Consider the following 18,556-nt stretch of genomic DNA (forward strand, 5'->3'; position numbering starts at 1 on the left):
CTTAGCGGGCGCCGCCATCTTTAGGTCTTTTATAGAACACCGGTGTGGCGGAGCGCGCAGCGGCCATGTTTAATGAGGGCAGAGGTTTCTGCACTTCGCTCCTCGGTGTGAGGAGAAGACTAATGATAGTTTAGGTAAATACTTCAGAGAATGTCTATTTTCTATGATTTGCAATAAAGCAAAAATACAACTTTTTCTAACGTGCAATGCTTTCTGTAGGACAGTTTTGTGGAAGGAAGACCATGGCTATTCCCATTCCTTTCCCCACTGTGCCCCTGTCTAGCGGCCAGAACATCCCTATTCTTGGTCTGGGTGAGTATGGAAGATGTGTATTGTGTGTGTGCACTGACAATGCAGTAAGAAAGCTCTACTGTTAGTACTACAACTCCCAGCATGTCCTGTTTGAATTGTACTACAACTCCGGGCATGTCCTGTTAGTACTACAACTCCCAGCATGTCCTGTTAGTACTACAACTCCCGGCATGTCCTGTTTGTACTACAACTCCCGGCATGTCCTGTTTGTACTACAACTCCCGGCATGTCCTGTTTGTACTACAACTCCCAGCATGTCCTGTTTGTACTACAACTCCCAGCATGTCCTGTTTGTACTTCACCTCCCAGCATGTCCTGGGTTATGGGAATGTCATATGACTACCCCAAACAGAATTACCTTTTGCGCTGCTCATGCCGCTGAGGGGACGGCTGTGAGCGGAGTTATTATATTTCGGCCATACACACAGCGGTGTATGTAGTTTACGCAGATTTTCCAGGCCGATTTTCTTGTAGTTTTTGCTGCGTTTCAGCGTCCAAGCCGCATGTGTTAGTTGGAATTTTTATTTTATTGATCATTTATCTTAGGACCCGTTCGCACTTGCATTCGGAAATTATAGTTTCCGTTATAACAGAGATAGGGCAGGTTCACATCACCGTTAGGAATTCTGTTATTGTTTTCCGTTGTAATGGAAAATAACAGAATTCGTAAGACGGAATTCTAAGCGGAAACCTTTAGAGGCATTCCGTTTTGATCCCTCATAGCAGAACGGATAAGTCTGGTTTCCGTTATGCAGGACAGAAAAGAAATTGCTGTCGACAGGACTATTTTTTATGTATAACGGAAACAAACGGAAAACGTTATGTGTCCCCATAGACATGTATTAGGATGACGCAAACTGGAATACCCCTTAAAGGCTTCCGTTTTGCATTCCGTCCTAGAATTCGGTTATATTCCATTATAACGGAACTTATGACGGAATTCCCAAATGCAAGTGCGAACCTGCCCCCCTTAAGGGGTTTTCAGGTTCTTAGATTTTGATGAGCCATCCAAAGGATAGGTCATCAGTATCAGATCGGTGGGGGTCCGACACCCGGCACCCCTGCGGGGAAGGAAACGACACAAGGGAAGGAGCCGGAAGCAGAAAGCTCCATCCACTGTGTAGTGTCAGTGCTCTGTCCCATTCACTTTAATTCACTGTCCCTATGACAGTGAGTATAGGACCTGAAGTGCTGCCATGGGGACACTGAAGTACACGTTAGGGGGTTCTAGTGTGACTTGTGTGTTGGTAAAGGAAAAATGTAATATTACATTAAAATCAATGGGCAGATGAGCTGGGTCCTCCACTTGCCTTAAAGGGGTTGTCTTACTTCAGCAACTGGCATTTATCATGTAGACAAAAAAGGGGGTCCTCCGAGACTTATATCCTGATGTGATATCCTCTGGATAGGTCATCAGTATCTGATCAATGGGGGTCTGACACCCGGGACCCCTGCCGATCAGCTGTTTGAGAAGGCATCAGCGCTTCTGTGAGCTTTCCCTAGGCCAGTGACAACACGTTCATCAGTTGTGTGACCTAGGAGCAGCTCATCCCCATAGAAGTGAATGGGGGTGAGTTGCAATTCCAAGCACAGCCACTATACAATTGACGGCGCTGTGCTTGGTAAGCTGTGAGAAGGCTTGCTTGGTGTATATGGATGTAATAGAGAGCTGCTCACCCCCCATTGATTTCAATGTGATATTACATTTTGTCCTGTAAGTACATATAGGTAACCATACACAAGACCTCCCAACATATACTCCAATTTCCCATTGTCGCAGTGAATGGATTCAAATCACCGTCGATGCTTGGTTAGCGGCAGTAAGGATGTGAACAGTAATGTGATCTCAGTTCAGTGTTAACCTGGACAACTATTTCCCTTTTAAAGAGGTTGTCCACTTTTTGATATTGATGACCTTAACTATCCTCAGTGTCAGATCGGTGGGGGTTCAACTCCTGGCACCTCTGCCCATCAGCTGTTTGAAGAGAACACAGCGCTAGTATGATCTCTGCTTTCTTTGCTCTGTTAACCTGCTCGTCGGCATTGCAGCATTGAACGGGTGTAATTACAGCTTCTCCGTCCCCGTTCACTTTAATAGGGCAGCTCCTTCCTGTTCAAGTGAATAGAAGTTGAAGCTGTAATTCCCTTGCTTATCACTGCAATGTTGATGGCGAGCCGGTAAACAGAGCAGAGAAGACAGTGCTTGTACTAGCGCTGTGCTCTCCTCAAACAGCTGATCGGCAGAGGTGCCGGGGGTCAGACCCCCACCGATCTGATATTGATGACCTATCCTGTTCTGTGTTATAGGAGCAGAACAAAGACAATTACAGAAGGGCCGGACTCAACACATGACTGACACAAACGGAGCTAAACAGATCACGTTGACTATAATGGGATCTGTTTGGTTTTCATCCGGGTAAACACTTTCTTTAGTATGGAAAAAAGTCCTGCACTCAGGACTTTTCTCTCCGCTATTTTTGACTTAATCTGTGACGGAGGCCCCCGAATAGACCCTCCAATGCAGATGTGAACATATCTGCCCACTACTGACTGATCGAAGGTCATAGGCCTCATGCACACGGCCGTTCCGTGCATTGGGGACCGCAATTTACAGTCCCTAATGCATGGGCAACGTCCATGTGGCGGCTATGATGGATCGAGACCAATTCAACATGTTCTATTTTTTGCGGTGCAGAGGCACGAACAGAAACACCATGGAAGCAGTCCGTTCCGCACCGCAGCTCTGGATTCAAGTGAATGGGTCAGCATCCGTGATGCTGGGAGCACACGGCCGGTGCCCGCATATTGCGGAGCCGTTGTTTTCGGGCCACAATACAGCCACGGCCGGGCAACGGCCGTGTGCAAGAGGCCATAAAGGAAAGGCAATCTCAGCCTCCTATCTCCTGGGGAAGGAGAGACTGACAGTAGCTCAGGCTAAACCTGAATTCTGAGATTTGGGTGGAATTTCTCTTTAATGGGTAGTTGTGATTTTGTGCCTGTTATTAGCGTCCAGTGTATTTGTGTAGTCAGAGGTTGTAATGTGGTGGTTGACTGGTGAATGGGAGAAGGGCGAGGTCTAGTTAATCACTGAAGAGGAAGCCCTTTATCTGTATGGGTGTGGGGGGGCTGGGAATCCGCTCTTCCTGAAACTTGTCACATTTTTACCAACATCAAACAATATTTAGAAGGAAACGTAAGTGACGGCGGCTCCCGGCCCCTCCCGTGCACGCGGCCACTGCTCCGGCTATCTAGCTACGGACCTAAGCGCCAATGAGCTGTTGGTCTCACCTCTATTTTACTACTTTAGCTTATATTTTAGCTTATTTATTTTAATTTTTTATTTATCTATTCTCTTTTAGTAATTTTGCTTATTTATTTTTATTATTTATGTTTATTGAATTCTATTTGAGTAATTTTGCTTATTTATCTTTTGTATTATTATTTAATTCTATTTTACTGTTTTACTGAATTGTGTCTGGCTTTTTTTTTTTTTCTTTTACTAGTAAGGCCGGGTTGACATCGCCATTTAGTTATCCATTCTTCTGATACATCAGACTAACAGAAAAAAAAAAGAAGAAGAAACAAACGGATCCTGTATTTTAAGCATCCGTTATGCTCATTTATGCACATATGGCATCCGTTTTAGCCATTTCTGTTTGAGATCCGATATCTTAGGCAGAAAAAAAAGTCCTGCATGCGTGACTTTACTCTCTGCTCTTTTTGACAAAATCTGTGACGGAGCCGGCAACACAGATGCAAACATGCCCTAAACTGTTTAAAAAAAACGGATACTATTGTATGCAATCTACTCTTACACTTGCATTGTGAGGATCCAACAGGCAGTTTCGTTGCCAGAACTGCCTGCCGGATCCGGAAATCCGTATGCAAACGGATATCATTTGTAGACGGATCCGGATGAAATTCCGGATCCGTCTCTCCAGTGTCATCCGGAAAAACGGATCCGGTTTTATTTTTTTTCCGCATTTTTAAAAGGTCTGCGCATGCGCAGCCCGGAAACCGCATCCGGTTTTCCAGAACACTCGGTACTGGATCTGGCATTAATACATTTCAATGGAAATTAATGCTGGATCCAGCATTCCGGCAAGTGTTCCGGAATTTTGGCCGGAGAAAATACTGCAGCATGCCAAACACCGTAAGAGGGACTGAACTGAAGACATCCTGATGCATACAGAACGGATTGCTCTCCATTCAGAATGCATTAGGGTAAAACTGAAGTTTTTTTTTCCTATATTGAGCCCCTAGGACGGAACTCAATACTGGAAAGGAATAACGCAAGTGTGAAAGTACCTTTACATGATCCTCCTATTACTTTCAGCTGTTTGTTTTGCTGGATGGAAAAGTGCAGACATCTTTCCTATTCAGTAAAAAAAAACAAAGCTGACATGAATAGAAAATACACAAAACAGATGCACTGGTATTTTTTTTTCTATAGAAGCCTTTGTATCAGAAGGAGTTCACACCACTGCTGTTTATTTCCGTTTTTGCTCCGTTATTGGAGCAGAACAATGCAAATAACAGAAGTTCCGGATTCAGCACTTAATGGATCCGAACAGAGCTGAACAGACTACATTGACTATAATGGAGTCCACACACTTAGGCCTCTTGCACACGACCGTATGGCTTTTTCAGTATTTTGCGGTCCACAAAAAACGGATCCACAAAAAATACGGATGACGTCCGTGTGCATTCCATTTTTTGCAGAACGAAACAGCTGGCCCTGATAGAACAGTACTATCCCTGCCCGTTATGCGGACAATAATAGGACATGTTCTATCTTTGAACATAACGGAAATACGGAAGCGGAAGGCATACGGATTAGTGGAGTACCTTCCATATTTTTTGCGGATCCATTGAAATGAATGGTTCTGTATACGGTCTATATATGGAACGCAAAAAATGGAACGGAAATGGAAAATAAAAGAGGCCTTACCTTTTGGAAACCTGTTTTTTTACCAGACAAAAAAGTCATGATAGAATCTGCAACAAAGGCCCCCGAACTGAACTTCAAACTCAGATGTGAACAAGTTCTTAAACCTAAAAAAAAAGCCTAATCAGTTTGACCAAAACAGAAAAAAAATGCAGTGATAGAGCCCTAAACGCTTTTTGTGCTTTTGATGCTTTTTTTGTCATGTCTTTTCGCCATTGTTTGCATACAATGTTTACCCACTAGAGTTTTCTTCATGATGTTTTCCTCTCATAGAGAATTTGGTGTGAAACCGTGTACGCAAAAAACGGCAAGAGCTCTAGCATGTGCATTTTTTAAAGGAATCGAGAAAGACAAAAATAAAATGCCACTTGATTAACAAAAACGTAATTAGCAAAAAAAACACTGTGGGGAGATCTATCAAAGACCTGTGTTTTAGGCTAGATGCACCTGACCGTATGTGTTTTGCGGTCTGCAAATTGCAGATCCTCCAAAAAAAACGGATGACGTCCATATGGCATCAGTTTTTTTGCGGATCCATTGTAACAATGCCTATCCTTGTCTGCAAAACGGACAAGAATAGGAGATGTTCTATTTTTTTTGCGGGGCTACGGAACGGAGCAACGGATGCGGACAGCACACGGAGTGCTGTCCGCATCTTTTGCGGCCCCCTTGAAGTGAATGGCTCCGAACCTGAGCCGCAAAAATTGTGGCTTGGATGAGGAACCATACCACGGTCGTGTGCATGAGGCCTTACTCTGGTCTTTCAAAAACCCTGCTCTGCTGGATGATACTCCTAATTTATGATGAGGCTCATGCCGCATTATCGAGCAGGCCTTGCACCAGAATGAAACATACGGCATTGCTAATTTCTGTCTTTAGTTTAGGCCTCTTGCACACGACCGTATGTATATTGCGGTCCGCAAAAAACGGATCCGCAAAAAATACGGATGACATCTATGTGCATTCCGTATTTTGCGAAACAGAATAGCTGGCCCTTCATAGAACAGTACTATCCTTGTCCATAATGCGGACAATAATAGGACATGTTCTATTAACAAAAATACGGAAACTGAATTTTTTTTGCGGACCCATTGAAATAAATGGTTCCGTATACGGTCCGCAAAAAAAAACGGAACAGAAACAGAATGAAAATACGATCGTGTGCAAAATGCCTTATGAAGATAAATGTGTTGGGCTAACTGGCCCCACCCCTGCCCTCACTACACTCCCTTTTCAGAAAGTCTTGCAGAAAGGACACTTTTCAATAAATTTGTCGCAAGTGGCATTTAAAACAGTGTTTGCAACTTTTTTACGCCACAAAGGTGGTGCAGGGAGATGATAAATCTCACCTTGTGTGTCCTTTGTTTCTTATTTCCCATAGACTTTAAGCTAACATCTGGACCGAAAAAAAAACAACTAAAAAAGCAAAAATGTAGAAAGACTCTAGTAGAAATCGATGTGTGAAAGCGTCCTTAAGAGTATGTTCACACATTACTGGAATTCTGTTACTTTTAGGCCTCTTTCACACGAGCGTGTCCGGATAAGGTCCGGATGTGTTGCGGCAAACCCGCGCGAGTAGGTACGCAATTGCAGTAAGTTTTGACTGCGATTGTGTTCCGTTGTTCAGTTTTTATCGCGCGGGTGCAATGCGTTTTGCACGCGTGTGATAAAAAACTGAATGTGGTACCCAGACCCAAACTTCTTCACAGAAGTTCAGGTTTGGGTTAGGTGTTGTGTAGATTGTATTATTTTCCCTTATAACATGTTTATAAGGGAAAATAATAGCATTCTGAATACAGAATGCATAGTACAATAGGGCTGGAGGGGTTAAAAAAAATAAATAATAATTTAACTCACCTTAATCCACTTGTTCGCGCAGCCGGCATCTCTTCTGTCTTGTTCTGTGAGGAATAGGACCTTTGATGACGTCACTACGCTCATCACATGGTCCGTCACATGATCTTTTACCGTGGTGATGGATCATGTGACGGACCATGTGATGAGCGTAATGACGTCATCAAAGGTCCTATTCCTCAAAGAAGAAGACAGAAGAGATGCCGGCTGCGCGAACAAGTGGATTAAAGTGAGTTAATTATAATTTTTTTAACCCCTCCAGCCCTATTGTACTATGCATTCTGTATTCAGAATGCTATTATTTTCCCTTATAACCATGTTATAAAGGAAAATAATAATGATCGGGTCCCTATCCCGATCGTCTCCTAGCAACCGTGCGTGAAAATCGCACCGCATCTACACTTGCTTGCGGTCATTGCAACCACCCTTGCCAGTTCACTAGCATCTCAGGCCGCCGACCAGAAGAGGCCTGTGGCTTGCACCACAGATAGAACAAGGTGAGTATATTTTTTTTTTTTACTTGGGGAGCATACTATAGGGAGCATTAGTGGGGACACTATAGGAGGGCATTATTGGAGGCACTGTAGGGGGCATTACTGAGGGCACTCGGTTGCGCACTACTGGGTGCATTTTTTTTGTAAATTCTGTATTAATGTTACAAAATTAACAAATATGCGAAAACAAGAGTTTACAGAAACTGGGCATAAACATTGCATGGAATTCCCTAAGGAAATTAAAATCCAGACAAACAGTCACTTGTTTCTACCCATTAAGGCAAAAAGAAAATCATAAAAAAACAGGAGGTGGGGGGATCGATAAAAAAAGAGGCGGTGCGGAGAAGGAGATCCAACTAGCATCCGTTGAGGCTAATGAGATAGCGAAAGTGGTCTCTGAGCAGAATCAGTAAAGATGTGAATGGGGGTACAAACCCCATCGGCAACAGGTGGAGGGACGATGGCATGTCTGATATCACGCAAAGGAAAAGAATTGAGGCGAAAAATGAACGGACGGAATAAAAAACCCTGTATTCCTGCCACCTCCCTCAGACCTTAAAAAATCTGGATCATGAGCCCAACTCCTAATATGCCAGCTCTTCAAATATAACTGATCTATTTTCTCCACCCAAGATAAGATGGTGGTAGTGGGGATTGAGATTTCCAAAGCAAAGGAATTAGGCCTCTTGCACACGACCGTATTGCGGCCCGCATATGGCGGGGGCACAATACACGGAACACCGGCTGTGTGCATTCCGCATCACTTGAATGGGTCCGCAAATCTGGAGATGCGGTGCTGAATGGAACGGAACCACAGAACAGAAGCATTAAGGAGTGCTTTTGTGGGGTTCCTTTCCGCAAAAGATAGAACTTGTCCTATCTTTTTGCGGAACAGACGGATCGTGGACCCTATTCAAGTGAATGGGGTCGCGATCCGCATGCGGCTGGCCTACGGTCGTGTGCAAGAGGCCTTAGAAGTTTAGTAGCCGTTATCAGTGTAGTAGGTAGATTATTTTTGCCGGGAGTCAGACTAGAATTAGTTCGCCATAGTATGACCAAGTAGGGGTCAAGTTTAACTGATGCAGAACATATTTGATTGATCAATATTTCAACCTTTAGCCAAAAGGTTGATATTCATGGACAGAACCACCAGGTATGAGAAAGAAAACCCTCTCCCTGCTGGCATCTCCAGTAAAGGTTCAGAATGTCTGGTTTAGCATGTGCATGAACGCTGGGGGTCTTATACTATAGCATTAATAGCTTATAAGCATTTTCCTGTACAGTAACCATGTGAGTAGTCAAGATGAAGGCTTTTTTGCTTTCAATCAAAGTATTTTGGAATTCTTTTTTCCATTTGTTAGTAGAGTAGATTTTAAGGGGCTCTGTAGAGAGGAGAGAGTGGTATAGGAAAAAAGGGATTCATTGGGGGTAGTTGGGCTTCAGTATTAATTGCTCTAGCCAAGAAGGTACTTTAACGGGATCAGGTAGGAAGGAGAACTTCCGCAGGTCTCTCTGAAAATCAAGACGCCAGTAACGTCTGTGATCTGTGGGTGTATGTGTGCTTGGAGAAGACCTAAGGGCATGATTGCATGTAGTGTAACGAAAAGGTTATGGCGAATAGAGGACCACGATCACGGTTGAGCGGTGGCACTAGGCAGTAGATATCGTAGTTCCTACAAAATTCAGTGTTTCCAGCGGGGTGAGCAGGTTCCTTTCAAGACTGGTACATAAGTTAACAGGAGACTTAAAGAGTAAGAACAGCCACGTGCCTAAGTGTACAGCTTTATAGTACAGGTGCAAATCTGGAAGACCAGATTCCCCAAATCTCTTTACCCTAGTCATGATAGAGTAGGCTATCCATGGTGGTTTATTACCGCAAGTCAGAGAACATTTTATGAACGTGTGCGGAAAATAGAAGAGAGAAACCAAGTAGGGACTGATTGTAAAAAGTATAAAACTTTGGGGATTATATATGTTTTCAGGAAATTCTTTTTGTCAATCCAAAAAATAAATGGAATCTTAAGATTGTGTATATGAGATCAAATTTTTTAAGCAAAGGGATATAATTAAAGATGTAAAGTTTACTTGTCAGTGTGCAGAAGAGTTAAGGGGATCTTAGAAGCGGGGACATATTGAATGAGGCGTATCTTATTATCTTTACCTTGATGTCCGCACACAAAATCAGTTTGTTCAGGGCCTATAATATGTGGTATTACTGCTTACAAGCGGAGAGCAATAAGTTTGGCCTACCACTTAATGTCAGCATTAAGCAAAGGAATTGGGTGGTAGCTCTCACATTTCAGTTGGCCTGTCCCCGCTTTATTTAGTATGGCAATGTAAGCTTTTAAAGATTTTCTGGGTAAAGATACTCAAGCCAGTGGAACATTGCAAAGTTTGGTGAATTAGTGGAGAAGAAGCACTTTGAACTTCTTGGAAAACCATCCGGATCAGTATAGTAGTGAGGACCTTCTTCTTCATGGGAGACAGGAATCATCAGTTTAATGGAATCTGATTCTGAGACAGAAGGCAAGAAATGAAGAAGTAGCAAATATCAGGTCAGGGCTGGTTTGCTTTTCAAGTTATAAAGGTAAGGGTAGGTACTTACTAGACTTTTAGATTGGAGACATAAAGGTTTAATAAAGCTTTGGGTCACTCTGGAGCAGTCTTTGTCGCCTCTCTCCCTTCAAGCCATACCCTGGCTAACTATGACCGATAGACCCTCTCAGGAAGACTACCCATTCCTTGTGAGACATGTTCTCGCGGTCTGGGAGGAATGGATCACTAAATCCCAAATTACCAGCGTTTACTCCGGGCATGACCCCGTCCTCCTTTCTCATTAAAACCACACACAATGAATTACTGAGAATCAGCAGGGACACTATCCTCATTTGAGAATTTACGCCAGAACACAGCTTTTAGCATGACGTCCTGGCTGGGATACGCTCAATTAACCTCCTTTTTTGGAGCCACATTTTCCAGAGGAACAGTAAACCCGCTGACACATTTTGATAGGATATATCTGCAGCAATGCATAATTAAAGGTACTTTGTCCACACTATACTGGGTGCTCCTTGATCTATATAGTGGAGAGAGGGCTCCATTTTTCGATAAATGGGAATCTGATTTGAAGGTCCGGTTCACAGATGAGGAGGTGGAGAAGATGTGTACGTTCTCCCATGGAATCCCACTGGCGTCATAGGTCAAAGTAAAAAACTACTAAATTCTTTCCAGGTGGTACTATTGTCCTACTATATTACATCGGATGTTCCCTATGGTTTCAGAAAAGTGCTGGAGGTGCGAGAATGATAGGGGTTCTCTGTTACATATTTGGTCGAGCTGTCCGAAAATCCACTCGTTCTGGGAACGAATCTTGCAGATTTATGCCAAATACTCAGGCAGGACGACCCCTAACACCCCCCAACTTACTCTACTATCCATAATACCTGGCTCTCTTGCCAAGGTCAAGAAAGGGGTTCTGAGACATTTCCTGTCCGCTGCGCGGATGGTTATCCCCAGACATTGGAAATCCAGTTCTCCACCCACATTGCTTGAATGGACAAGAGAGTTAAGATTTACATTGCGCATGGAATAGTTGATAGCAGATCAGCTAGAAAGATCTGAATCCTTTGCACGTAGTTGTAACCCCTTACTCCAGTTCTTGGACTCGCCGTAGTTTAATGATTTGATAGGAGGTTAATGAGTTTTAGGAGTTTTCAGGATCTCTCAAAGTATCTTTAGGTCAGGTCCCCTTCGTATTAACATCTTTTATTGGCGTCTTCTCCTTCCACCCCCTCTTCCCTTCCCTTTTTATCCTTCTGTTCTCCTTCCCCATACTATTGTCATACTAGTCGGTGATGATATTCAACGAGGCAAGTTTACAGTCATAAGGAATATGTTGAGATTGATAATAGACTAAACAGTTTATAATGCTTTCTATGTTTATTGGCTAGCATGGGTACAATGTTAACAAGAAAATATATATTTGTATTCCTTATTAGGCGAATGTATACATTCTTTATATGTGTTGGATTAATAACAACTATTCTCATTGTCACTCAACACATTGGACCCTAGGCGATCCTATTGTAGAGTACACTGCTCAAAAAAATAAAGGGAACACTTAAACAACACAATGTAACTCCAAGTCAATCACACTTCTGTGAAATCAAACTGTCCACTTAGGAAGCAACACTGAGTGACAATCAATTTCACATGCTGTTGTGCAAATGGGATAGACAACAGGTGGAAATTATAGGCAATTAGCAAGGCACCCCCAATAAAGGAGTGGTTCTGCAGGTGGTAACCACAGACCACTTCTCAGTTCCTATGCTTCCTGGCTGATGTTTTGGTCACTTTTGAATGCTGGCGGTGCTTTCACTCTAGTGGTAGCATGAGACGGAGTCTACAACCCACACAAGTGGCTCAGGTAGTGCAGCTTATCCAGGATGGCACATCAATGCGAGCTGTGGCAAGAAGGTTTGCTGTGTCTGTCAGCGTAGTGTCCAGAGCATGGAGGCGCTACCAGGAGACAGCCAGTACATCAGGAGACGTGGAGGAGGCCGTAGGAGGGCAACAACCCAGCAGCAGGACCGCTACCTCCGCCTTTGTGTAAGGAGGAACAGGAGGAGCACTGCCAGAGCCCTGCAAAATGACCTCCAGCAGGCCACAAATGTGCATGTGTCTGCTCAAACGGTCATAAACAGACTCTATGAGGGTGATATGAGGGCCCAACGTCCACAGGTCGGGGTTGTGCTTACAGCCCAACACCGTGCAGGACGTTTGGCATTTGCCAGAGAACACCAAGATTGGCAAATTCACCACTGGCGCCCTGTGCTCTTCACAAATGAAAGCAGGTTCACACTGAGCACATGTGACAGACGTGACAGAGTCTGGAGATGCCGTGGAGAACGTTCTGCTGCCTGCAACATCCTCCAGCATGACCGGTTTGGCATTGGGTCAGTAATGGTGTGGGGTGGCATTTCTTTGGAGGGCCGCACAGCCCTCCATGTGCTCGCCTGAGGTAGCCTGACTGCCATTAGGTACCGAGATGAGATCCTCAGACCCCTTGTGAGACCATATGCTGGTGTGGTTGGCCCTGGGTTCCTCCTAATGCAAGACAATGCTAGACCTCATGTGGCTGGAGTGTGTCAGCAGTTCCTGCAAGACGAAGGCATTGATGCTATGGACTGGCCCGCCCGTTCCCCAGACCTGAATCCAATTGAGCACATCTGGGACATCATGTCTCGCTCTACCCACCAACATCACGTTGCACCACAGACTGTCCAGGAGTTGGCAGATGCTTTAGTCCAGGTCTGGGAGGAGATCCCACAGGAGACCGTCCGCCACCTCATCAGGAGCATGCACAGGCATTGTAGGGAGGTCATACAGGCACGTGGAGGCCACACACACTACTGAGCCTCATTTTGACTTGTTTTAAGGACATTACATCAAAGTTGGATCAGCCTGTAGTGTGTTTTTCCACTTTAATTTTGAGTGTGACTCCAAATCCAGACCTCCATGGGTTAAAAAATTTGATTTCCATTTTTTTATTTTTGTGTGATTTTGTTGTCAGCACATTCAACTATGTAAAGAACAAAGAATTTCAGAAGAATATTTCATTAATTCAGATCTAGGATGTGTTATTTTTGTGTTCCCTTTATTTTTTTGAGCAGTGTATATGCATACCAAATATCATTACTCATTTATTGTTATTTGTGATATCCATAAACTCAGAGTAAACATAAAGGTAAGGGTAAAACCTCTGTAACACGTTTTGCAATGTCTGAATTGGACATATTTTTATTTCCCTGTTGGTCTTTTATAGCTTTAATAAATGTGATATTTTGGGCTTAATGTACTCAGGAGAACATCAACTTGTTTCCCTTATCCCCATGTGCATAACATTTGGATTTGGAGCATAAGAAAAGCTTAGCTCGGCTATTTTCAGTGGGCCCATATGGAGGGCAGCTATGCACTTTGCCGGCTCAGTTTACGAGATAGGTGCGGGTCCTAGAGGTGGGACCCGCACCCATCAGACAATGGGGGAATATACTTTGTCCTCTTACCTTGTTTGTGGGTATTTTCCAGAAATGTGAGAGAGGAGGGGGTTTGGGAGGGATGATCTAGAAACATAGAATGTGTCGGCAAATAAGAACCATTCGGCCCATCTAGTCTGCCCAATATACTGAATACTATGAATAGCCCTTGGCCCTATCTTATATGAAGGATGGCCTTATGCCTATCCCATGCATGCTTAAACTCCTTCATTGTATTTGCAGCTACCACTTCTGCAGGAAGGCTATCCCATGCATCCACTACTCTCTCAGTAAAGTAATACTTCCTGATATTACTTTTAAACCTTTGTCCCTCTAATTTAAAACGATGTCCTCTTGTAGCAGTTTTTTTTTCTTTTAAATATTCTCTCCTCTTTTACCTTGTTGATTCCCTTTATGCATTTAGATGTTTCTATCATATCCCCTCTGTCTCGTCTTTCTTACAAGCTATAGATGTTAAGGTCCTTTAATCTTTCCTGGTAAGTTTTATCCTGCAATCCATGTACTAGTTTAGTAGCTCTTCTCTGAACTCTCTCCAAAGTATCAATATCCTTCTGGAGATATGGTCTCCAGTACTGACCACAATACTCCAAATGAGGTCTCACTAGTGCTCTGTAGAGCGGCATGAGCACCTCCCTCTTTCTACTAGTAATGCCTCTCCCTATACACCCAAGCATTCTGCTAGCATTTCCTGCTGCTCTATGACATTGTCTGCCTACCTTTAAGTCTTCTGAAATAATGACCCCTAAATCCCTTTCCTCAGATACTGAGGGTAGGACTGTATCACTGATTTTATATTCTGCTCTTGGGTTTTTACGCCCCAGGTGCATTATCTTGCATTTATCAACATTAAATTTTAGTTGCCAGATTTTTGACCATTCCTCTAGTTTTCCTAAATCCCATTTGGTGTATCCCTCCAGGAACATCAACCCTGTTTCAGAACTCCGCTTTTTCTGTCTAGCACCAAGTGCTATAAGTTCGCCCCTTAATAACCGACTTGTGTGCTTCCCAGATTGTAGGAAAGGAAGCATGATCCGTCATGTTAAACTTAAAATATTCTTCAAGTCTAGCCATAACATGGGCAGCATGTTTAGTGTCCTCTATAACTATGTCGTTTGGCCTCCATCACTATTCCCTAATCAGGAGACAGCTACGAGATAAGGACAGAAAGTCCACTCATGATTAGATAAGACTATGTTACCTATTTTGGTGTTATTGGCTAGAGCAGTGTGGGGCTTTGACAGGAAGAAGTAATCTATACTGTGGTATGTGAAGTGGGTATTGAAAAAGAAGGTAAAATCTAAAGTGGTAGAGTGGTGGCTGTGCCGTACATCTATGATTGAAGGTCATGGAGGACTCTCTTTAGTCTTCCCAGATTCCTATATGGGATTAATCCTGGGTAGGTTCCGGTGTCAAGTTAAAATCACGCCCAAAGAATTAAAACACCTTCTTTAAAGTCAGATAATTAGTGGAGGGTCTAAACGAGCCATAAAACTTGCTGTTGGTAACGGACATAAACATTGGCTAGTGTGACCATCGTGTTAGATATTGTCCCTTTCACGAATAGAAAGCGTCCAGCGGGTCAGCCTGTGTCACTGTATGTGAGGAAGGGATCTGTTTGCTGAAAGCAATACATACACCCTATACCCTGCCCAATATACCCTGCTCGCAGAAGAGTGAGTGCTGTGGAACCTATTTAGTGGGAAGAGATGGTATTCTCCTGGACCTGATATGAGTCTCTTGAAAAAAGGCTAGGCTGACTTTGTCCTTCTTGAGTAGAGAGATTATTTGACAGTGCATCCGTGGCTCGATCAGACCCTTTACATTGAATGTGAAAAAAGTGACTGATGCCATCATACAGAAAGGCAAGATCAAATATGCACCATCCCAGAGGGGAAAACAGGGAGTCAGGAGTAGGGGAAGGGAATAGAATTTCAGGAATATTATTACAAAATTACATAAAACCTGAGAACTGTGGATTGTATAAACTGACAAAAAATGTCCCCATGTGGTCACTCCATGCTTCTGAGAGCAGAAGGGGAGACGGAGAGGGGAGAAGATCTAGAATTATGGCCAGTATGAACTATGAGCCATAGCTCTGAAACCGATCTTAATAGTCATATCTGATAATTAGTCTGCTACCTGTATAAATAAGGCGCCAAATAGAGGGACCCAGGGTGAATAACAGAGTCCTCATGAGAAGTGAGAGCTACCAGTTCCATAAATGAGGCAAAGAATGCTGATGAGAGGATATGTACCTACAGGTATTGGGGTCCATAGAACCAAATACCACAGGGCAGGACAAAATACTGCCCCAGCAAAAATAAATACCACAATGCAGCACAATATACTGCCCTAGAAGCACAAAATACCTGTGATGGCCAAACTCCCTATCCTGGTGCCCCAACAGTGTTATCCTGTTACTTCTCCCAATACTTTGCCTGCTGTGCTCCCCAATGATCCCAAATACTAAACTGCCCCAGTAGTAATAATGCCCCCATTAATAATAATAATGCTTATATAGCAGTAGTAACGGTGTCCCTATAGTGCCCCCAGCAATAATAATGCACCTAAAATGCCCCAATAATAATAACAATATCCCTATTGTGCTCCCAGTAGTAATGTCTGTATAGTACCCCCAGTAATAATGTTCTCTAAAATGCCCCTAGTAATAAAAATGCCCCTAGAGTGCCTCCCGCAGTAATACTATACTATTGTACTCCCAGAAATAATGCTCATTTAGTGCCCCGAGTATTAATAATAGTGCCTCAAGCAAAAATTATGTCACCCTATTGTGCCCCCAGTACAAATAATGCCCCCAGTTCAAAAAAATTCTATTAAAATGTCCCAGTATTAAAATACCATCACTGCCTCCAGTAATGCCCTCTATCCTGCCAAGTATTGAAAAATGCCTCCTATAGTGCCCCAATATTACAATGTCCCCAGTGCCCCCAGTGATACCCTCTTTAGTTCCCCAGTATTAAAACTCCCCCCAATAATGCCCCTTATACTGCTCCCAGTATTGAAAAATTCCCTTATAGTGCCCCCAGTAATGCCCCCTATAGTTCTGCCAGTATTGTCTCCCACACTGGGCCCTCAAAATATATCCCCTAGAGTGCCCCCAAGAAATGTTACCCAGAGTGCCCCCCAGTAATCTTCCCCACAGTGTCCCCTAGTAATGTCCCCCACAGAGCCCCCTAGTAACCCACCCTCTGGCCAGGTATATAAGTACCTGGCACACCCATAGATTGCTATATACCCCACTGTTGGCTGTACTTAGTAGAGTGCCCCCCCCCCTTCCTGGCATCCTATGCACATGCCCTCGAGTGCTTTATTGTCTATACAGCACTGACTCCCGTCAATAGAAATGACTGTTCTCGTTCGCAATGCGGACCAGAATAGGTCACGTTCTATGATTTGCAGAATGGCCACGCGGATCCGCAAAAAAAATACAGATGTGTGCAAGGCCCCATAGAAATGAATAGATCAGCATGCTGTCTGCCAAAAAATTTGGATAGCATACAGATGAGACCTAAGAGACAGGAAGCAGAATCTGCTGTCTCTGTGTGTATTCAATGGGCAGACATCATTAAAACTAGTCTCCATCCACCAGCTGAAGGAGAACTGAAAATTAGAGATGCAGTATGCAAAGAGACAACTGCTAAAACATATCAGATATAAGTCATCTAATGTTCTGATATATCACCCATGTAGACACATGTGACAGCTTACTCTGACAAATGACCTTAAAGGGCATCTGTCAACAGGGGCGTTACCATTACACCTAGAGGCTCTGCTCTCTCTGCATCCGCCATGACCTCTGCACTTTGATTGACGGGGCCAGGTGATAATGTTTTCATTGCCTGGCCCTGTCAATCAAAGGCAGTTGCAGAGAGAGCGGAGCCTCTAGGTGTAATGGTGACGCCCCTGTTGCTCCTAGAGGCTCATTTGCATATATTAAAACATTTTTCTCAGCAATGTGGGCACATATGAACATGGTCCCAAGACAGACGCCTTCAGCTGCCAAGTGCCATGTAACAGGCCAGCCAGTGTCATAGGTACAAAACTGCTGACAGATGCCCTTTAAAGTCTAGTTATGCTTTCAGAAAAACAAAGCGTCCTTCAATGGGGCTAATCAGCCTGCAGAATGTGACAGAACCTGCAGAAACCTGAAGCTCAGCCTTTCTACCAAAGCTTCCACAGGAAAAATATTCATCAAATTTTGTCCTTTATTACTAGGAAGTGTAATAATCACTAATTAATACTAATGCTAGTACTTTTATCGTTATTGATACTTTATGTTCATTTTTCTGCATTTTTTGCATTGAGATTTTTTACATGTTGCATGCTCAATGGGAAAAAGTAAAATATTGTAAAAGTAAAATACTGATACTGACGGTGTTTTCTTTGCCGCGATGGGTGTTGTGTAAGGAACGCTCCCCTCTGGGGTATCAATAGCTATAGTACGGATAGGATACAAGGAGCAAGGGGGCCGGGTAGAAAGGAAGGGGCCTTTGAAGTTGGTGAGGGACTTTCTTTGTGAGTACATATAACCCTTTCACACTCAGGCAGGCGTATTATATTCTCCAAAATGAGTTCAGTGACCCTAGAAATCGCAATTGATTTGTGTCAGGAGCCCCCCTCAGCCCCTCGGTTGCCCTGGATTTCAATGGAAGAAAGCCGCCTCTTTTCACCCGTTTCCAAGGAGACCTCTGGGAGCCGCGCATCTGAGAACAATTTGGCTGAGATGAAGGCTAGTCTGAAAATTGGTGGGAATGGAAGGAAGAAAGGCAACCTCGTACGTTCCCTCTGGAAAGCATTAAAGAAGGGTTTAGGGCTTGATGCTCAGAGATTGCCGTGTGCTGAACTTTCCAAATGAGCTGCTGCGAAATCTC

At 43.6% G+C, this 18,556-nt stretch overlaps 1 protein-coding gene across 3 annotated transcripts in view; it reads left to right on the plus strand.

Moving 5' to 3' along the window:
* The window catches only part of LOC120979470 (9,11-endoperoxide prostaglandin H2 reductase-like), a 225,033-nt gene that overhangs the window by 17,477 nt on the left and 189,000 nt on the right, over positions 1–18,556 (plus strand). Inside the window, exons 1-2 of one of the 3 annotated variants that reach the window (XM_040408254.1) lie at positions 8–134; positions 220–312. In XM_040408254.1, coding sequence (XP_040264188.1) covers positions 243–312 — 70 coding nt within the window. In that variant the 5' untranslated portion in view covers positions 8–134; positions 220–242. Of the gene's footprint in view, positions 1–7; positions 135–219; positions 313–18,556 lie in introns of those variants that run through there. The other 2 variants (XM_040408252.1, XM_040408253.1) reach the window with 2 other exon arrangements.

This window comes from Bufo bufo, chromosome 9 (genome assembly GCF_905171765.1).
Source record: "Bufo bufo chromosome 9, aBufBuf1.1, whole genome shotgun sequence".
Classification (NCBI taxonomy): Eukaryota; Metazoa; Chordata; class Amphibia; order Anura; family Bufonidae; genus Bufo; species Bufo bufo.